This window comes from Haliotis rufescens, unplaced genomic scaffold (genome assembly GCF_023055435.1).
Source record: "Haliotis rufescens isolate VD_foot unplaced genomic scaffold, xgHalRufe1.0.p SCAF_26, whole genome shotgun sequence".
NCBI lineage: Eukaryota > Metazoa > Mollusca > Gastropoda > Lepetellida > Haliotidae > Haliotis > Haliotis rufescens.
Genome location: NW_025963957.1, coordinates 5,895,168 through 5,918,181, shown reverse-complemented (window position 1 = coordinate 5,918,181; position 23,014 = coordinate 5,895,168). Strand labels below are relative to the sequence as shown.

Here is a 23,014-nt window from a genome sequence, read left to right as displayed (position 1 = left end):
CATAACATCCTTTAACTGGAAATCCGATGTGTTCTTGTCAAGTCAATCTCCAAACACATTGAATGAGATTCATACCCAAACAACAGCATTGTTGTGTTTGAATATCTCATGTCTAAATAAACAGAAGTTAATTTGATCTCGATCTGTGGCCATTTTGCCAAATGTTACAAAAAATCTAACATGCGTTTTCAGAGTGTTCAGTATATTAATGATGAAAAACATTTCTACAGCAAAAGTGCATGACCTTCATAGGTTATTGATACAGTTTACACAAGCTTGTTAGGAAAAACAGGTGGTGATGTCATCTTTGGGCCGTCGCGTCCAAGATTATTGCTTTTATATAGCAATGTGCATGCACATGTGTGTGCATGGCTGCTTGTACCAGTCTGGGCTAATGCCCATTTTCTAGTGCTAGCCACAAATTTAAAATGAATACCCCTCTCAGACACAGTATGCTGACTCCGACCTGAGCAGTCCTTATTTTAGCCCCATAATACTGAGTGCCAGGCAGGGTAACAACAAGTACCATGTTTTAACGTCTTTTGGTATGACGAGGCCAGGGATCATACCCCGAACCTTCTGCGCAAAGCAGATGCTCTACCATTAGACTGTGGAGGTGGTCATAAGGAAAAGCATAGTGCTAGCAGTGCAAGACTACATGTACCTTGAGTACTCTTCTCGTCGATGAAATAATTCAGCCTTTCATCCTCGCCCAGTTCTATGTTCTTGTCAGTTGCCTTGACCTGCCCGAACTCTGACCCCACGGTGACGTTCTCCTTGACATTGAGTCTGTACAGGGATTCAAAGTGAGGCTGGTAGTTGACAGGAACCCTAATCTTGAACACGCCATTGGTCCTCCGTTGGGGGGTCCCCATGTCAAATGCCAGTACTTTAACATTGTACTCGCTGCGCTTTGGGTCCTCCATCAGAGACGACACTAGTGTCAGCTGACCTGTTGGTGGTAAGTGAGTGAGTGAATTAGCGAGTGAGTGAGTGAATTAATCCTTTTGTTTGTTTGTTGTTTAACGCTGCACTCAGCAGTATTCCACTTTTATGATGATGGTCTCTAAATAATCGAGAATGGACCAGACAATCAAGTGAATTACGTCATGATCATCAATGCCAACATTGGGACACGATGACATGCTTCAACCAAGTCAGCCAGCCTGACCACCTGATCCCGTTAGTCGCCTCTTACGACAAGCAAAGTTGCCTTTTACGGCAAGCATGGGTTGCTGAAGGCCTATTCTACCTGTATCTTCATGGGTCAGTGAACTAGTGGCAGTGTGAGTGGGTATTAGTGATTGAGCGAGTGAGTAAGTGCGCTCATACATTGGTGGGTGTGAGAGTACGTAGGTGGTTATTCGTGAGCATGTGAGAGAGTGCGCTCATACATTGGTGGGTGTGAGAGTACGTAGGTGGTTATTCGTGAGCATGTGAGAGAGTGCGCTCATACATTGGTGGGTGTGAGAGTACGTAGGTGGTTATTCGTGAGCATGTGAGAGAGTGCGCTCATACATTGGTGGGTGTGAGAGTACGTAGGTGGTTATTCGTGAGCATGTGAGAGAGTGCGCTCATACATTGGTGGGTGTGAGAGTACGTAGGTGGTTATTCGTGAGCATGTGAGAGAGTGCGCTCATACATTGGTGGGTGTGAGAGTACGTAGGTGGTTATTCGTGAGCATGTGAGAGAGTGCGCTCATACATTGGTGGGTGTGAGAGTACGTAGGTGGTTATTCGTGAGCATGTGAGAGAGTGCGCTCATACATTGGTGGGTGTGAGAGTACGTAGGTGGTTATTCGTGAGCATGTGAGAGAGTGCGCTCATACATTGGTGGGTGTGAGAGTACGTAGGTGGTTATTCGTGAGCATGTGAGAGAGTGCGCTCATACATTGGTGGGTGTGAGAGTACGTAGGTGGTTATTCGTGAGCATGTGAGAGAGTGCGCTCATACATTGGTGGGTGTGAGAGTACGTAGGTGGTTATTCGTGAGCATGTGAGAGAGTGCGCTCATACATTGGTGGGTGTGAGAGTACGTAGGTGGTTATTCGTGAGCATGTGAGAGAGTGCGCTCATACATGGGTGGGTGTGAGAGTGGGTGGGTGGGTGTGAGAGTGGGTAGGTGGGTAGGTGGGTAGGTGGTTATTCGTGAGCATGTGAGAGAGTGCGCTCATACATGGGTGGGTGGGTGGTTATTAGTGATCGTGTGAATCAGTGAGTGTGTGGGTCTTTGTGTGGGAGGGCAATTGTGTAGGCGGGTGGATATTAGTGATTGAGTGAGTGAGTGAGTGGGCGGTAGAGTGAGTGTTAGTTTACGACACAGTGCAGGGTTTAATTCTTTGTTGTTTTATGCTGCATTCAGGAATATTACAACAATAATCACACAGCAGTCTGACAATAATCAAGTTTGGACAAGACGATCCAGTGATTGATAATCTGAGCAATGATCCACCTAGTCAGGGTACAATGACCCGCTATCAACCAAGTCACCCAGTCAGGGTACAATGACCCGCTATCAACCAAGTCACCCAGTCAGGGTACAATGACCCGCTATCAACCAAGTCACCCAGTCAGGGTACAATGACCCGCTATCAACCAAGTCACCCAGTCAGGGTACAATGACCCGCTATCAACCAAGTCACCCAGTCAGGGTACAATGACCCGCTATCAACCAAGTCACCCAGTCAGGGTACAATGACCCGCTATCAACCAAGTCACTCAGTCAGACCACCTGACTGCTTAAGTCCAGAGCACAGTCCTGCCATTTATCTCAACATCCTTAAAAAGCTGATAATCAGCATCATATCTGCTGCAATTGTCAGAAAAAAACAATTAAAATAAAAATGTTCACAAAAGAGTTATTTTAGTTATAATTAACTTATGCAAAGGCTTTGTATTTCTGTCAGGGCCAATAAAGAGGAGGAGGCTTTAGTGCTTATGGTTTACATCATTGCACTATAATTAAATTTTTGTTGTGTTCATTGAAATTCCTGCATTCTGATTAGCTGACTTGGTCATGTGTTATTGCATTCACTTCCCAATGAATGTAAAATATTAAGCCACGCCCATCGAGGCGGACTACTTTTATCACTACGAGAATCCCAATATTATAGTTGAGGGAATTCCCTTTCTGTTCACGTGTATTGTCATGCACAGGACATTAAGTGAAATTCATGCATATTCATTGTCCAAACAACTCTTTGAGACCGAAGGCCGAGAAGGAATAAAACAGCAAACGTACAGGCTCGCTCGCCTCGGTTACACAACTTTCAGGTCTTCGGGTTTCATTTCTAAGTAGCATTTTTCCAACTGTGTCTTCCCATTCTCAGAAAACTAATGTTTGAATCTGGTGGTAACTGACCATGTCATTTGACAACAGCCACCTTCTCCCGAACATATTTGTTCCGGTTCGTTACAGTCTGACTGTTGCAGTTCTTCTCACCTCTTAGCTTGATTGACAGGTCCAATGTACTTTGTTTTTATCATACTCTCCGTTGATTGGCTACTGACTTTGTAGGCATGTCAAGTTATGTGCATCAATTAAACAATCACCCGATTCATGTCATGCCACAGTATGTATATCAATCACGTCATTTTTGTCTGCTTTGTTATATACAACTGTTTTTGGTTTAACTGTTTTGGTTAAACCATTAGTAGATAAAACATGTTTTCGTTGTCGAAAAACCGATGTGCAAACTTTTGTAAGAATCCGCAACACGGATTCATACAGTTTGCACTTTGTTTTTTCGATTCATACCTCAATGAACCAAAGAAAATACACCAAAAAGTTTGTCACAATGTTAATTAAGAACTGACCTTCACTTTGTGTGAGTTCATTGGAGTAAGAACCTTCATAAAGTGAGGGCCACACTCTATGAACGTCACGCAAATTCTTATCATTTTTTACATCACTATTTTTACCTCAAAGGACGTAGACCTTGATCTATACACAATTACATTTAGTATGTGTTACTTCATGTTTACACTGACAGACATACCACAACCAGCTGTATCATGGAATAAACTATTTCCTCAAAACGAGAGGTGACATGAGCTTACATATGCCCAACATGCTCAACAGGAACAACTTTTGTAGTTTTTGTACAATGATATGTACTCAAATAATTTCCTCATTAGATGAAAAAGGTCTGTTAAGAACTTCCTCAGTAACTCAGTCACAATGACAGTACGTCATTATACATTTACACCAAGTACAAGACATCGAAATGACTGACACGATAAACGTTACGGGAGAGATTTCCGAAGTTTTTTAAGAACCTGTGGCTTAATTACAAGTGTTAGTCATCACTGATCAATTGGCCGATCATTGAAAGGTGATTTTAAAGATGTGTCAAATAGATACTAAGGTACATTTATAATTGCTATAGACTGTCACTGTAGTCTGGACACGGATCGAGTCGATACTACTGTAGTTTGGATGTGCTTTTCTTCATTTTGTTCTCTAGGATGGATTGTAGCGAGGATATCTTTGGACATACAACCAAACTCTCTGACTTATAATATATGCTGAAATGCTAAGTTCAAGATTAAAGGGCCGAAATGATTAGAAACAACGCTTCTGTATTTGTTCTAGGGAACTCCCTGAGGTTCCTCCAGGAATGTGGAAGTACTCCGTCGTCATTTTAAGAAAACGTTCTTGTGAAAAATATATGAACATCAAATTGTTTCGTTCATACACTTATGAACATCAATTTCGCGGTCGTGTGACCGACCTCTGCATATTGTGTAAACTTCAAATTAAAACACATACTGTATTCGACGTAATAAGCGCCCAGGGCGCTCTCAAAATTAGAAATAGGGGGCTCTTATTAAAATAATACTTTGAAAAAAAAGTTGAAAGATCGTAAATTTCGTGGTTTATGCTGACAGCCTGAAATGTTTATATACGACAGATATATTTTTCCAGGATTTAATTGCCCATAATTATGGATGCATATAACACACGTGTGCGTATTATACACGAATAAATAAGTCTTACATTGATCAATCGGAAGGGGTGCTAATTGAGATTGTTCACTACCCAATATAATTAGCAAATATCGCCGCGGGCACTTATTAGAGCAAAACGGTAATAATAACCACATAACCCACCCCCCCTCCTCCTCCAATGTTTTGCCACTCCTTTCACAGAACTAACAAAATATATATTATAAAACTATTTAATGGTCTGTCCCAAAGCCTATTCAGACCAACCTCGATTCTCCACATGGTGTAAGGGGTTTAAAAGATATTAAATCATGCCTCAATAACTCTGTGCCATCAACCCACCTGTTTCTTCATGTATTGTGAACTTGTCCAGCCCACCTCCCAGCAGATGGTAGTGAACGACACTGTTGGGGTCCGTGACGTCGCCGTCCACAGCAGAGGCGTCCCCAGCATGACTCCCCAGTGGTGCAAAGGGGTCTAGGTAGATTGTTGTGTTGTAGCTGAACTCAGGGGCGTTGTCGTTGATGTCATCCACGTTGATGTCAAGTATTGCTGCAGAGGAGTGTAAGCCGTCACTCACCACAACCTATGTTATTGGAAAACAACATTATTCAATTTCTTTCATCACAACTAGTCACATAAATCTTGTCTATAGAACTTTGGTGTAAGGGAAATTCTGGTTCGAGTGAGTGAGTGAGAGTGAGTTTGAGTGAGTGAGTGAGTGAGTGAGTGAGTCCACACTCAGTTATTTACAGACTGACGTCATATATCTCGAACATTGCTGAGCGTGGCATTAAATAACAAACAAACAAACAAACAGTAACTTCATTGGCTCTGAATGCTTAAACAAGAGTGCACTCACATTTAAAGGTTGGAATAAAAGTTGCTGGTCCACACTCAGTTATTTACAGACTGACGTCATATATCTCGAACATTGCTGAGCGTGGCATTAAATAACAAACAAACAAACAAACAGTAACTTCATTGGCTCTGAATGCTTAAACAAGAGTGCACTCACATTTAAAGGTTGGAATAAAAGTTATTTTTGTTTCCAATGGTCTCACCGTCAAGTTGTAGTACGGCCTCTGCTCTGTATCAAAGACAGCCTCCTTTCTAACTGCAATGGCCCCGGTCAGGGAGTTCATCTGAAACCGGTCGCTGCCAGTTCCCTCCAGTCTGAACTGCAGCTGGTCAGACCCGCCATCAGGGTCTTGTACAGACATCTTGGGCAACTACAACACAGCAAGACCTTCATGGCCACACTCGGGAACAATGTTGGCTTTCTCAATTTATGGCAGATATGTAATAGGGGTAGAAGTTTCCTAAGAATTGTGACATTTCGTTTTGTGTCATCATGTGTCCACATTATTTTTCCAGTGTGGGCAGCTGTGTCCATTGGGACAATAGCTTCTGAATTTACATGTGTATATTTACATTACCGGTATACAAATTGGAATTATGACCATTTGTTCGCAGTCTTTTGTAATTCCTCATCATGCCACCCTGTCACTCTCTATTGTACATTTCCAAATAGTGCACATTAACACTACTGTAGTTCATGGTCGTAAACAGTGTCAAATATAAAACAGCCACACTTTGACAGTATTCAGAAACATAGGTCTCAGGGGAGTGCTCTGGAATTTTCCAGTCTCTTCTTTTACAGGCAAAATAAACTGAGGCCTATGTTTCTGAATACTGTCAAAGTGTGGCTGTTTTAGAATTGACACTGTTTACATCCATGATACATCAGTAGTGTTAAAGGAAGTCATGGTGAGGAACTAAAAGAGACTACCAACAAATCGTCATAATTCCAATTTGTATAATGTAAACATACATATGTAAATTTGGAAGCTATTGTCCCAATGGACACAGTTGTCCACATAGGAAAAATAATGTGGGCACAAAACGAAATGTCACATTTTCAAATTTTCACATTTCCATCAAAATGTTTAAGCAGACTCCTACCAGAATTAACTCTCTGTCATCGGTAAAGTCCCTGTCTTCAGGGAAGCTGACGCCATACTGCTGAGCATTAAACACCGGAGCATTGTCATTCTCATCGTCTATAGCCACGGTGACCGTTGACGAAGATGTGTAGACAGGGCTGCGACTGTCGGTGACGATCACAGAGAACTTGTACTCGCTGTGTTGTTCTCGGTCAATGGTGGACGTTGTCAGGAGCTGACCTGTGTCTCGCTCAATGGCGAAGGGCAGGCTGGGTGATTCTGGGGACATTTTTAAGAATAGATCCATTTTTACATAGACTCTACTTACACTTACATTTAGTCTCCTTACCAAAAAGCAAGAAATCAAGACTGTTTGCTTCAGGATCTTTGTGATAGACTAGACTGGATAAAGATAAGACCTGCAGTCAGGTTTTCCTGCAAGTCAGGTTTTCCTGCAAGTCAGGTTTTCCTGCCAAGGGTTAACTAGATTGAAAATATGTAATATTGATAGAAACTAGCAGTTACATTTAAATTGAAAAAGAGCCCTGGGAGATGCGAGATTCAGAACCTGAAGACCATCTAGACTTGCTTCATTTAGCGCTATATATATACTGTAAGGGCTGGTGGAAGGGAACATAATATGGTTCAGGGCCTGTCAGACAGGCTAAGGGTTAACTGACTCTCAAAATGTTCTCAGTGTTTGCAAATAACTTAAGTTTAGTTATTTAAAACAAAGATTCAGCCTGCTTTACTGTAACTGGTAAAACAAAAGATAAACTATACAAACTGTACCCCACCGTACTGGTACCTGGTACATACAGAAGATTCAGTTACACAGGCACATTGTGACATTATTAAAAATCAGATTTGAACATTCTGAAAACAAATTGATGTGTGATGATGCATGTGGTCCATCGGTCCATTGGTTTATGAGAAGATGTTAATGAACGACGGAACATGCACAACAGACAATGGACAACAGACCACAACATGAACTCACTTTTTCAGTCAGGTACGGTAAAATAAAGGGACATAACTCTTCAACCAACTCACTGTACATCCAATTTCTGCTGACAACATTCACTGACCTGTCTCACCCATGAAGTAGCTGAGTTGTTCGTCTTCCCCCTTGTCTACATTCCTGTCCGTGGCCACCACATGCCCGGCAGCCGTCCCCACCGGGACATTCTCCTGCAGCCTGAAGCTGTAGCCGTCACTCAGCCTGGGGGGGAAATTGACTGGGACATCCAGGGTGAGGGTGAAGTCTGTGGACTGCTGGGGGTAGCCGTGATCAACAACACGGATCTCAAGGTCATACTGGTCCTGTAGCCTTCCCTCAGTCAGAGAGCTGGCAACAGTTATCTCCCCTGAAAGTAGGGATGAAAGTATGGATGAAAGATGATTCACACAAAACACAAGACAAGCAGGAAACATGTATCTCTTTCAACTGTACTTCCTTTCAGACCTGGGGGCACGGGTGTCCCAGTCGTCTAAGGCGCCGCGATTTGCTGTGCAGAGTTGCGTCCTTTGGGCATGCCAGAAACCAATGATTGTGGGTTCGACTCCCGGTTCGCCCCGATTATGTTTCTAGGTTTGTCAGCACCATACTCGTGCTCATGGGTTTCACTGAAGTGGTAAATGTCTGTGACCTGCATCACTTCGGGCTTTCCTCCCACATTAAGCTGACTCGCCGGGATATAACTGGAATACTGTTAAAAGCGGCGTTAAACCAAACTCACTCACTCCTTTCAGACCTGATTCCAAGGGCAGGATTTGTGTCCAATTGTTCAAGAATATACAATGGTTTTTCAAAATTCTATTGGATTTAGGTTCTATTTGAATTTTCTTGTCACCTTTTTACATTAGATGTCGAACTGGTGTCCCGATTCCTTGAAAGAGAGTTTGGTATGTTTTTCACAAATCACACCCATCTGGAGATGATCATTACCTGTATTCTCCTCTATCCTGAACCTGTCCATGCCTCCAGCCATGAGGTAGTACGAGACTCTCTTGTTCCTGTCTGATTGGTCCAAGTCCTCTGCCTTCATCACGGCTGCCACATCCCCCGGGAGGGACAGAGGGTCAACCTCCACTCTCTTCCCCCCCAGCATCACAGGGGCGTGGTCGTTCACATCCTCCACAGACACCAACAGTGAGACATTGCTGACATAGCGACCGTCATCTACAGACACCTGTAACAATGGAAGGAATGACGATACCACACAGCTATATGGTTTCCAGTACTGACAAAGTTCTAGTGATTGATTTGATCATCGACTAATATGTCAATGACTTGGTAAAATATCAATCAGTTTCTCCCACTCGTGTTATCACAGGTGGTCCTCATGGGGTCCCAAGGCAATAATGGGTCCACAAGGATAAAAACAAGGATTGGTCAAATTGGAGTCAGTACGCTGGGGCATCCATGTTAAACAGTGTAATGGTATCTCTGTTTGTTTGTTTATTTGTTGTTTAACACCGCACTCAGCAATATTCCAGCTATATGATGGCGCTCTGTAAATAATCGAGTCTGGACCAGACAATCCAGTGATTGACATCATGAGCACCGATCAACCCAATTGGGTTATGATGCCACAATTATCCAAGAGAGCAAGCCTGACCACCCAATCCCATTAGTCACCTCTTACGACAAGCACAGTTGCCTTTTAATGCAAGCATGGGTTGCTGAAGACCTATTCTACCCCGGATCTTCACGGTCATAATGGTATCTCAGTGGGCTGGCACCATAAAACTGTCATGATTAACACACACAAACACTTGTGCACGTGATTAGTCTCAAATCTTTCCCGATTGTTTAATATTTATAATGTCTGAATGCGGGCAGGTAACTTTGAAGATGGGTATGCAACATTTATGGGTCACCTGCCCGACTGTCTTGTTGGGTTTTAATTATGTCAAACACTGTGACGTTTCAATACAAGTGTTATCACACAACAAAGTGTGTCTACTGACTGTGAGATTATAGAGGGAGGTGCTGTCCCCATCCAGACTCCCCGCCTCCCTCTGAGTGATCTGTCCACTGCTGGCATCTATGGAGAAGAGCTCGCTCCCTGTTCCCTGCAGCCTGTACACAAACTGGTCACTCGAACTGTCCTCATCTGTCACCTTCAGTGGAGGCCTCTGAAGCAGGAGCAAGGATTCTGTGAGATTGGATTACTTTTTTCCTAAAAACACAGCCGTGTAGAGGGGAGTGTGCTTAATACAGTGATCCAGTGAGCATGTAACACTGGAAATAACACATATTTGTGTATTCTTTCATGACCATTTTGGTAGATGTATATTTATTATGATCCTTAAAACAACAGCTCATTTAGTCATAAGATTCCCCATTTTGTTGTGATGTGCAGCTCTAGACAACAACCATCTTAGGGAGTTAACTAACTATAAAATTCCACTATTCACCCTTGCCGAACTAGGTTGGAATTATGGAGTTATTTTTAGGCTGGACTAACAAGTTTATGCATAGTTCAATCAGAATCGCATACTGAAATCGACATCCGGTTCGTCAACAGCTGTGCAGATTTCAGTCAATTGTAGGACTTGCAAAACATGCGTACCGCCAACTTGGTGTCAACAGATATTTTCGAAATCCATCCATGTGTCTAATCAAGGTGCTCACGTGATTTGATGTGCTTCACGAAGTAAAAGCTGTTGTATTACACTATAGATGATTATCTATCAGATCGTCTTGACTGGGTGCCGCCATTTTTTAAAAACAAATGCAAGTGATATGAGAGGTGGAATCTGTCAATGAAAGGGGTCTAACTCATAATAGCCACTGGTGGCACAACGATCAAGCCAAGAAACTCCAGCCTAGTTCGGCAAGGATGGAAGCTGGACATTTACAGTCAGTTAATTCCCTTGCCTCGGGACGATGGACTGAAACATCCCTTGAATGTTCATGATTATACTCTGATGACGTACAGCCTGCTCATGCTTTTGACATGCAAAAAGTCAAAGCTAAAAAGATATGACATAAACACAGCCGCACGTAGAACTGTCAATACATACCAGATACACCACCTGTGCTTTGCCTGGTGTGGCATCATCCTCAATGACTTTAGCATTATAGCTGTTGGCTGCAAATACGGGCACGTTGTCGTTGACATCAGTAACGGTGAGGTGTACAGTTGTGGATGCCGTGTACACAGGCTGCTTGCTGTCGGTCACATGAACCAGGAAACTGTACTTGTCAGTGCTTTCTCGATCCAGCACAGCCTTGGTCCTCAGAGCCCCTGTGTATCTGTCGATCTCAAAGGGGATATCTGCAAGCATAACAACACATAGATATTTAGGCAATGTCACAGTGGGGACACCAGGGTACCGTTCCACAGAGCGATCTTGGCTCAATGACCGTAACTCCCATACTAGTCATGCATGGACGTAAGACAGTCATGTTGCTGAGATCACGTTGTGGAAAGGTGCCCAGAATGGGCTGCATGGTGGAGTATGTTCCCTAGTTACTGAAGTATTTCCCCAAATGCCTGCAATATTTCCCCAATGTCTCCAATATTACCCCAAATGCCTGCAATATTTCCCCAAATGCCTGAAATATTTCCCCCAGTGCCTGCAATATTTCCCCAATGTCTCCAATATTTCCCCAAATGCCTGCAATATTTCCCCAAATACCTAAACTATTTCCCCCAATGCCTGCAGAATTTACAAAACACCTACATACCATAATTTAGATGTCCTCTGGGGTCCTAGAGGTTTGGCAAAAGAGTAAAGGCAACAGGTCCTGCTGTTCATAAGTACATGTATTATTGAACACTCCTTCCCAACTGAGATGATAGATCCACATTGTCTACTGATCTTAACCCACTGCCCACATCATTTACCAATTGTATCAGTATTCATCAACTGATGTTCTCTCATAGCTGTCTATACCTCGAGACATGTGTTCACTGATGAAGAAGTTGAGCTTGTCCCCGTCTCCTCTATCCACATTGGGGTCCAGTACATGCAGCGTGTGCACGACGCTGCCCGGGGGGAGGTCCTCCCCCACCTGTAGCTCCGTGACGGGGGGCACCTGTGGCTGGTAGTTGATGGGGACGTAGATGGTGACGGTTGTATCGCTGTACTTCTGGGGTCGTCCCAGGTCCGCAGCTCGGACTGTCAGGGAGTAGGAGTCCTGGAGGGGGTTCTCCATCAGGGATGACACAACCTGGATCTCGCCTGTCGGGGAGACAAGTTTGTTTGTTTGTTTGTTTGTTGTTTAACGCTGCATTCAGCAATATTCAAGCTATATGACAGAGGTCTGTAAATAATCGAATCTGGACCAGACAATCCAGTGATTGATATCATGAGCATCAATCAACGCAATTGGGATACGATGACATGCATCAACCAAGTCAACGAGCCTGACCACCCTATCCCATTAGTCGCCTCTTACGACAAGCATAGTCGCCTTTTACAGCAAGCATTGGAGACAGGTTAGTGAGTGAGTGAATAAACAACATTCCAGGTGAGATGAAGTGAAACGGCGTGTAACATTGCATTCAAGATAATTGACTTCATATAGCAATATCCATGCATGTGCCTGTACTAGTCAGAACTAATGACCGTCTCATAGTGCTAGTTCACTGAGATACAAGTGATTGAGTGAGTGAATTTTGTTAATACCGCTTCAACATCAGTTGTATAATGTATCTGCTCAAAATCAGAGCAAAGCTACATAGGTGACACAATGCTGACAAACCAAGGATCACTGTGTGGGCAAATCTTGGACTGCAGCAAATCATCAGAAGATCATGGCTCTACAAAGGGACATAATCTATATTCTATAATCTGTTGTTCCTAACTACTGGAACTCCTGTGAAGCTCAACCTTGTTCTGAAGTTAAAGCCTTACATAAAGGATTCATGTTATAAAACATTGGACCATGATACATACCCCTAATAGCTGTAGGCAAGGACAATTGGGAAGGGTAGTGGCTACAGCATTGCCTTGTCACATTCAGGTTTGATTCCCCTCAAGACAGTCTGTGCTAAAACCTTGAGTCTACCAGCCCAAACTTGTATCTTCGCGTTATCATCAGTAGATGTTACTCTCAGTAACTGTATACCCAAACTTGTATCTTCGCGTTATCATCAGTAGATGTTACTCTCAGTAACTGTATGCCCAAACTTGTATCTTTGCGTTATCATCAGTAGATGTTACTCTCAGTAACTGTATACCCAAACTTGTATCTCTGCGTTATCATCAGTAGATGTTACTCTCGGTAACTGTATGCCCAAACTTGTATCTTTGCGTTATCATCAGTAGATGTTACTCTCAGTAACTGTATGCCCAAACTTGTATCTTTGCGTTATCATCAGTAGATGTTACTCTCAGTAACTGTATACCCAAACTTGTATCTTTGCGTTATCATCAGTAGATGTTACTCTCAGTAACTGTATACCCAAACTTGTATCTTTGCGTTATCAACAGTAGATGTTACTCTCAGTAACTGTGTGTATACACCCTGATAGATGGGCTGGTATCAGCTGATCATAGTAGCACAAAATCTATTTTTTATCAGATTCAAACTTCAGAGGAGTCACAGACTGCATAAGTACAATGTGTGGATCTCATTCTCGGGGTCCCTGACAGGTTAGGCTAAATAAAATAATAATTTGGTTCTCAGGCACCATCCGCATCATCATTAAGTCCGCCTCATGTCTCGTTTTCATTTCTATTTTTCAAAAAATCAAAAAATCCTAATACTTAAAAACAATGCGATCCAGTATAGCACAGTTACTTCCCTTTACATGACACTGCCTTACTGCACATCTTGTGTTATGGTCATGGCGGCAATAGGAGTTTGTATGCTTGTTTATGTTGGGAGGCCCTTTCCCAGATTGATGGTACAAAACTGTTTATTTGGTTACATACTAGTTTGAACAAGCCAAAAAAACAACAACGCCCACTCGCACTATATTTTCAAAAGTCATTGCCTGACCTATGTTACATTATGTTGTGTTACATCTCTCACTCACTCACTCACTCATCGAGAAGCAGAAAAGCGGAGTGTCCTGACATGTTATGTTGTCATATCACTCACTCACTCACTCAGTCCCACTCACTCACTCATGGAGAAGCAGAAGAGCAAAGTGTACCTGATTCAGGATGAACAGCAAACTTATCCAGTCCACCTTTGATGACGTAATACATCACATCATTGTTCTGCTCCGTCACATCAGCATCAGCGGCATTGACTTGACCAATCACAGACCCCACAGGTGTCTGAGAGCTGACATTCAGAGTTATCTCCCCTTGGAATACTGGTGCGTGATCGTTGACATCTTCTACAATTACTGTTAACGGTGCTTCACTGGAGAATCTTCCATCTGATGCCACAACCTGCAGCAGGGAACAGGTGATATTAATGATTGACTATAACAGGGGCAGCTGGTACACTTGTGTCATTAGGCCTGACTTGGATTTTGGGCCCAAATATTCAGGTCGATAGGTCGAAAAAATGAAAAGAAAAAACTAGGAAAAAAAAGAAAATAGTGAGGGCAGGAGGAATAGAGATTCATCGTAATTTGTTTTGGTTTGTGGCTAAAGATCAACAGTTTAATTTAAGTAATATAAATAACTTATCTATATTGATAGCGGAGGTACATGAGTTGGGTTTTCTCACATTTTATTTAATTATTTATGGGTCCTGGAGTAAAAACACACACTGCTTTTCAGTGTTTGGTACTTTTTCACATTTCAATGTTTTGGAATCAGTAGATTCGTAAACCAAGATTTTAAAAAAATCTGAACTTCAGTGATCCAAAGTGGAAAGAATGTGCATCTTTATATATTTGACACTTTCTTAAAACATCACAACATTTTATAGCTGTATTTCAATAAGTATAGTTCTCAACTGGACAAATATTAGTAAGGCCAAAAACATATAAGAATTGGTTTTCAGATAATGGTTTTTGAAAAATAGTGCAGGCAGGCAGGGATTTTTTAAACCAAATTTCGTTAGCAAAACTTTCGGCGAAATCAAGTTGATCTTAAGTATTGTTGCATTTCACTGCCGGGCTCGTGTTTGACCAATCTCATTGAAACCAGATCTTATTTCTCGCTATCGCTAAACTAAGATCTGAGGACATCCCATTACGGGTCACGTCAGACCGACCTTGCGTGAACTTTGACTGACCAATGGAATGACCAATCAGAAGGCAGCTTTCTCGTGCTTTACGGCACTAATTTCAAATTGGCGACTACGCTTCGAAACATATTTTGACAAATTCTCGATTACAAATTTGAAACCTGAACAATAAAAACATTCTGGAATGGCTAATACCGGGGTAGATGGTCTAGATTGTAAGGATTCAGTCGTTAAACCGGTAACTATCGTTCGGATTACCCCATGTTAAAGTTTTCGGGGTTGCATGATTAGAAATCACATTCCGACTGTCACTTTCATAATCTGGTAAGCGACGCTCTGATTGGTCGGATGAAAGTTCGTTCTGACGTGACCCCTAATGGGATGTCTTCAGATCTTTGTTTAGCGGTAGCAAAAACTAATGTCTGATTTTAATGAGATTGGTGTTTGACATGCGGAATATTTAAAGATTTAAAAAAATAAAATTAAAACATGCGGCAGACTTTATGATGATGCGGGCAGTGCCTGAGAACCAAGACTATTATATTTTTTTAGCTTAAATGTTAATCAGAATTACTTGTAATAACAAACCGAGATGGCCTTGTAAAGAAAAAACAACATTAATTTCCTTGTGTGGCTTATCTTTAATATAATAACAGCAGAGAATTTGATGAAATTTATTGCCACTAAAAGGTGTGAAATTTATGTGAAACCGATGTTTAGTTAATCACTAAATTCATGTTGGCTCAATCATTTTTCTGATGACACCTGTCCTTATTGCCAACAATGAAAATATTTTCAAACCCTGTATTTTAGAAGTAAATAAAAGTGTTTTAAGTTATCCCTGAGCAAGACCTACAATAGAATTTGAATCTAGGGAGTACCTTAATAAATCATATATTTAAATATTAGTTAGAGACTGATCATTTATCATAGGGAGGGAGGCCATGACAAAATATTAAATGTATTTGCGATATGTTGCAGTCCCACCGCCCCTATAAAAAAAAGACCAGTCCTTTCTGACATGCCTGCTTGACGTTCATGCATAATTTAAACCACTCGGACATCATGTCTTGACATTTGTTCCAATGCCTAACTCAGCAATATTCCATCTATGTATGACAATGGTCTGTAAATAATTGAGCCTGGACCAGACAAACCAGTGACTGATATTATGAGCAACAAACCACTTTGTGGGTACAATGACCAAGTGACCAAGTGACCAAGCCTGACAAACCGATCCATTAATTTGCTTCTTATGTCCAGCCTAGGTTGCAATTGGACTTAGTGCAACCCAGAATCTCCAAAGGGGACATAATTCCATGTTTCCTTACAGTTAGGTTATACTGCTGCTGTGTCTCGCTGTCCATGGTGCCACTGTGTTTCAGGTCGATGTGACCTGTGTCCGGGTCGATGACAAACAGGTCACTGCCATTCCCCATCAAGCTGAACTGTATGTCTGCAAGGGCGGTGTCTATGTCGGTAACGCCAACTGACGGAGACTGTAAAAGTACAAACAGGTCAGCAGGGTATCAGATAACATTTGGAGTCATTTACTATATATTCACAGGTCATCATTCACACTGCGTATTAATAGTTGTCTTTGGGTAGTCAATATATTTTTACTCCCTTGGGTCAATTCTATTGGGTATTTTTACACCAATTCTAATTTAACTTTTTTTCCCAAAATGCAATACCTGTACATATCGCGAATATCCATAGTACAGATATAGTGTTATGGGTAAGCATGTGCAGATCAAATTTTGGGAATATTGGTTTACGTCAGTTGGTCGACGACAAATTGATAAAAAACAGTTGCTATTAATATTGATGGATAAAATAATGTAATTCATTTAACTGAAGCTGTGTGCATGTTGTCTAAACAAGGCGTTAACCAGTACAGTTCGTCAATGGGAAGTTCTATTTCCACTGGTTTGATTCCCTCTCGTCGCGTTACGAAGGAATTTACTCAACTTTTTCCACAGACAGAAATAAGCGAATTTGCTCACAGTTTAAAAAAATCAAAGTTATTGGTACAGTCAACTTTTTGCACAGAATATTTCATAAATAACACAAAAATGTGTCGAAAAGTGGTCGCAAGCCAGTAGTGCATTTCAGAGATTTCATCATTTCCAAGCACTTGTTGTGGGGAGTCATGATACCAGTGATATCGTCAGTCTGTAACATACCGTGCGACTTGAGGCGACACTCAGCTCAGACGCCATGCGTAACAATGTTTACACTAACTTACAATCTGCAGCGTTTGTTGTACGTGCCCAGCATCATCTTCCAGGACCTTCATCACATACTCGGGGGAGGTGAACTCGGGGGGACTGTCGTTCTGGTCCCGCACCTCCACGTGCACGGAACTCGAGGATGTGTACACCGGAACTAGGGAGTCGACCACATACACAAGGAAAGTGAACCCATCGGCCGTTTCCTTGTCCAGAGCTGCTCTAGTGGATATCATGCCGGTGTCAATATCTATGCTGAACGGAAAACCAGCACCTGTTGGGAGAAAGTCAGGTACTGATTAGTCTTCCAAATTCCTGCTAGTCCGCTAGCCTGCGACTACTAGATTGTGCCGAGGACCAGTAAAACTCCAATAAGGGTTATCCTCATTGACTAGTAGCATCTGAGGGTACTAATTCTGAAAAAGTTAATGTTTGTTTGTTTGTTTATTTGTTGCCTAACGCCTCACTCAGCAATATTCCAGCTATATGACAGTGGTCTGTAAATAATCGAATCTGGACCAGACAATCCAGTGATTGACATCATGAGCATCGATAAACGCAATTTGGATTAAATGACATGCCTTAACCAAGAAGCGAGTCTGACCACCCGATCCCGTTAGTCGCCTCTTACGACAAGCATAGTCGCCTTTTTACAGCAAGAATGGGTTGCTGAAGACCTATTCTACCCCGGATTTCATGGGTCGAACCAGTTAATGCCTCAATTTTGCAAGAACTTGGTGCAACATTGACATACTGGTGCATCATATATGTTCAGTCTGCGGATGAAGGTGTTTTTTGAATGAATACGTCAATTTTGGATTAAAATAATCATAACCCGAAACAGCAAGCAGCGCATATGCTACCTCAATATTATATGAAGCAAATAGCTTATACTGACAGTTATTTGACTGAAAGGAGTGTGATATGCAAATAATTTATTAAACTACCCATAACTCATAAATAACTTTCACATAAATAAATCAAACTAGTTAGCCGAAGGATTCAATTCTAGTTTTGACCTGCCAAAGTCTCTTCATCAATGAAGTATCTCAAGTGGTCATCTTCTCCCCGTTCAACGTTCTTGTCGGTGGCTGCAACTTGACCAATGTTTGACCCAACAGGGATATTTTCCTCAACAGAGAATGTTGTCTTTGGGGCTACCCTAGGCTCAAAGTTGAGGGGGACATTGATGGCCACTGTGGTGTCGGCGGACAAGGAGGGGTTCCCGAAGTCAAATGCACTGACGTGAAGGAGGTACTTCTCTCTCCGTGGTTCATCCAGGAGTGGCATCTGAAGCTTGATGCTTCCTGAAAACACAGAGGAAACCTTTGTTGTAGAACTGTGGTTAGTGCTTCCTTTGTTATGGCTTAGACTCTGGGTTTGATTCCCAACATTGCCAGTACTTCACAGGTTTATATAAACTTTATTCCTCCGAGAGTAACAGTGATGCACCTATCTAAAACAAGCTGCCGAAATGAGGTCAAGTGTAAAGTTATATTCTGACCATTTTTTTCAGTGGCTTTTATGTTATCCCATGACGGAGTTATCACCCTTCATGTTCCACACAATAGAGCTTCCGGTTTCGTTGAACGCTCACGTTTTGTTTGTGTCCTTGCATTCGTTACATTCTTTGTTGTGTTTGTATAGAAATTCTTAGAGATACTGATGTAATGGTGTGACGTAGGGTGGGGGATTAATTTTGGCGTAATGGTTGAGATGTATGGCGTGTTACGGAGGGCTGAACGGATCGTATCTCTCTGTGTGTGCTATACTCAGTTGTGTCACAGCAGACTTATATATACGTTGAATAAATGTACAGATTGTTTCATCCTGTGTTCCCAGTGTATTTGGGACAGGCGGGTCCTGAAAACAACACGGACATCCACAGGACTACCCGGACCCATGGTCATGAACAAGCATCTCGAGTAATGAAGTACCAAAGAGTGTGTCTGACGAAGGTAAGGAGGCGGAAAACTTGAGACGACCTATATTCATGTATTTACTTGAATTCCCCTATGGGTATAAACACAAAAGAAGAATATAATAATATGTTATTCAGAGCTCCAGATTTTTGAGCAATAGAGTTTTTACACAAAGGTTTCTATTTTTAAATCGTCTGGTTTATTATCACATTGTTCATTGACCACGTTCAAGGGCTGGGACAAGTCCAAATTTTCCACCCGGGTACCCAGACCCTTATTACCCGAACCTAATCGTGTACTCGCTGTAGGCCTCAAGAGATAGGTACAAATTGTCTGATTGGGAATAGTTTGACCGTAGCCCAAGACAGAATGTACTTAGATACACGTATAAAACGATCTGGTCATGCATACACGGAAGTTGACTGAAGTTTTATCTATATTCAAACATAAAAGTCAGAAGGAATGGGTGCATAGTCAGAAAGAAATGCGAACATTTGTGACTTGTCGTGTAACCAAACAGTTCCAGATAATTTCTTTCATTAAGCAATATATCACGTGACTAACCACAGGGTCCGGGTGTTGGTACCCGGGTCCCTCTCAGTACCTCTCTGACCCGAGTGCCCGAGTTACCTGTCCTAGCCCTACCATGTTCCAGTGTTTCCCATGTGTTTGTCACGCTTAGCTCTGCATTAATACATCACTTGATTCTAATTTTAACATTTTTGCGAGGTATTACACAACCATTTCTAAGTGTTCCCTGTGGGAACCTTGCATTAGGAAATATGCCATTGGCATTTTAATACAAGAATATTTTAGATATTACAAAATGAATAATTGATATAATAATCATAAACATAAATGTTTTGCTGACATCACTTTTTAAATTTGTTTTAAGTAAAAAATACAATTAGATATCACAAATTCATTCAATTTTTCACAAAATCAAAACATTTAGATATCTTGTTAAAAATTCCAAATTCATTTTAATCTAATATCAAATTTGGTACGTATAATATCCAAACATATTTCATGATACCTACAGTACAGTACCGGGGCCTGTTCTTACTGGCACTGACTTATCTAGACCAGGGTGCCATTGTACAAAGCAATCTTAGCTCTGAGGTGATCGTAACTCCTATACCTTAACATAGACTTATGTCAGTCGTCGTATGCTAAGCTTGTTTTGTACAACGGCACCCTGGTCTAGAAGCCGATATATGGCCCCAAAGTTCCACAAATATTCCTACATTGTAATTAAAAACTTAATGTTATATCTTTGAAGCAGTGACTTGGATTTCACTGATACCAGTAGTTCACTGATGATAAAGAGGATGATGCCTTAATGACATTATGGCATTGAATGCTATGTTAAACATGATAAAATACATCTGAAATTAAGAACTGTAAAAATATTTGAGCAAACTGAAGAATTTTCCCAATTTGCCTGCCAGGGGCACTTAACATGAAACCTAAGAAAACTCCCTGTACTGGAGTCCCTAAGCTTGTTTGTTTGTTGTTTAACACCGCCAGCAATATTCCAGCTCTATGATGGCTGTCTGTAAATAATCAAGTCTGGCAGCAAGCCTGACAACCCGATCCCGTCAGTCCCCCGAGTCCCTAAGTGGTGAGTACACTCTGAGCCAGGCCATTCATAGACCTTGAACAACCTGACCCTCATCTGTCCCCTCTTACAAGTGTGGTGTGCTTGGACCTTCTCTATTTAACTTCTAGTGACGTCATCCCATTGATTCAATCCAGTGTTTGTTTGTTGTTTAACGCCGCACTCGGCAATAATAAAGCTATATGACGGCAGTCTGTAAATAATCGAGTCCAGACCAGACAATCCAGTGATTGACATCATTGGCGGCATTAGATGACATGCATCAACCAAGTCAGCTAGCCTGATCACCCGATCCCATTAGTTGCCGCTTACGACAAGCACAGTCACCTTTTACGGCAAGCATTGGTTGCTGAAGACCTTCTCTATCCGGATCTTCATGGGTACTAATCAAGTGAAAGCCAGGACCAAGATATGAATATAGATAGGGAGGTTTTACTTCCAAGTAAGATCTTTGAGGTTTATTTCTTTCATGTAAGACCTAAGGTTTTACTTTGAATCATAAACAAGACCAGCTGTGAGGTTTTATTTTTGGTATGTATCAACTAAATTGTTTCAAAAGTTGATTATTGCCTCGTTAAAAGTCATGATTTTTTTCACATAGAAATTGCATGATGTGAATCGAACCTGCAACCACATATCCTGTTTAGTATTGTAACCAGTGTTTTCCCACTGACAGTGTACATCAACCACCAGTTAGTGCATGTGCAGTGCATAATTATGAGCGTTAGATGAACCCAGGGGTATGCAGACATATTTGATTAATGTTGTATAAATCTAAGAACTTGTTGGTTCATAAGCTGGTTCACGACCATGAGATCTTGGTGGAAGTCATAAGACCTTGGGGTATGGTTAAAAAATTAACACATGCATTCCAATTCTCCCTATTGGCCCTCAATCTTACTTTTTGACCCATCTCTCCCAGCCGTGAAGATCCTGGGTAGAATAGGTCTTCAGCAACCCATGCTTGCCATAATAGGTGACTATGCTTATCGTAAATGGCGACTAACGGGATCGGGTTGTCAGGCTCGCTGACTTGGTTGATGCATGTCATCGTATCCCAATTGCGTAGATCGATGCTCATGATTTCAATCACTGGATTGTCTTTAAACAACAAACAAACAAACAAAAAACTATCTCAACCAAGGTCTTACTACTCCCACCAAGACCTCATTCTTGGTTGTGAACCTCTACAAAACATCTTAAACCAAGAGCATGAAATGTTGCAAACTTACCTGTATACGGGTCAACCTCAAACTTGCCATCTCCTCCTTCAGTAAGAACATGGAGGACGACATTATTGGGGCCCTTCTTGTCCCTATCTGTGGCCTTGACACTGCCAATCTGGGCACCGACCTTTGTGAGAGAGTTCAAGGTGAAGGTCAGATTAGGCTGGAAGGTCGGGGAGTTGTCGTTGAGGTCCTGCACACTGATGAGGATGTCAGCCTTGCCACTCAGACCCCGGCCCTTCTGGTCTTGTGCGTGAAGCTGAAACATTGACGTACCATATTTGTTGTTTTAAGAGGCCTGATACACTAAATATAAGTACCTCCCCATCCAACATCCTGACCAATCTGTAAGTAAACCTTATACACACCTTCTATTAAGATGTGACAGTCTCTCTTTTCTTGTGTATATTACCAGAGACCATATAATATTATACCAGAGACTATTATATGGTCTCTGATATTACAGATCTCTTTACAGAAGTAGAAGGAATATAAAAAAAGTATAATTTTCAATGTTTATGCACTGTCGTTCAATCTCTAATAATCATGATAATAATTTGATTGTTGTTTATGACAAAGTTCTCTCAGGGTTCGCCTGATGTGACCTCCCGTGGAGATGTCGTCAGATCTTCACACTGTTTGTTTGTTTGTTGTGTAACGCCTCACTCAGCAATATTAAAGCTATATGACGGCGGTCTGTACATAATTGAGTCTTGACCAGGCAATCCAGTGATTGACATCATGAGCATCGATCCATGCAATTGGGATACAATGGCATGCTGAATTAGCCTGCAATTCCTTTGTAGCGCCACCAGTGCCTATTACGTCAAGTTATGTCCCTTCTCTGCCTCTCCTAAGGACCAATCAGATTCCAATTCTCGTATCACTTGCATCTGCTTCAAACAAAATGGCGGCGCCCAGTCAAGATCGATAAGCAGGATCTATTTTGTTGACAAAACGGGTCTTACATCGCGAAGTGCATCAAACCACGTGAGCACCTTGATTAAAAACAT

The 23,014-nt window shown here is 41.8% G+C and overlaps 1 protein-coding gene across 1 annotated transcript in view; it reads right to left on the bottom strand.

Moving 5' to 3' along the window:
• Positions 1 to 23,014, bottom strand: part of LOC124147332 (protocadherin Fat 1-like) — a 159,776-nt gene that overhangs the window by 110,813 nt on the left and 25,949 nt on the right. The window contains exons 20-33 of the mRNA XM_048402375.1: positions 22,008 to 22,260; positions 18,252 to 18,539; positions 17,250 to 17,506; positions 16,333 to 16,500; positions 14,010 to 14,253; positions 11,800 to 12,087; positions 10,924 to 11,177; positions 9,865 to 10,032; positions 8,840 to 9,083; positions 7,980 to 8,258; positions 6,911 to 7,170; positions 6,010 to 6,177; positions 5,288 to 5,531; positions 665 to 952 (exon numbers count right to left, since the gene is read on the bottom strand). Coding sequence (XP_048258332.1) covers positions 665 to 952; positions 5,288 to 5,531; positions 6,010 to 6,177; positions 6,911 to 7,170; positions 7,980 to 8,258; positions 8,840 to 9,083; positions 9,865 to 10,032; positions 10,924 to 11,177; positions 11,800 to 12,087; positions 14,010 to 14,253; positions 16,333 to 16,500; positions 17,250 to 17,506; positions 18,252 to 18,539; positions 22,008 to 22,260 — 3,403 coding nt within the window. The remainder of the gene's footprint in view (positions 1 to 664; positions 953 to 5,287; positions 5,532 to 6,009; positions 6,178 to 6,910; positions 7,171 to 7,979; positions 8,259 to 8,839; positions 9,084 to 9,864; positions 10,033 to 10,923; positions 11,178 to 11,799; positions 12,088 to 14,009; positions 14,254 to 16,332; positions 16,501 to 17,249; positions 17,507 to 18,251; positions 18,540 to 22,007; positions 22,261 to 23,014) is intronic.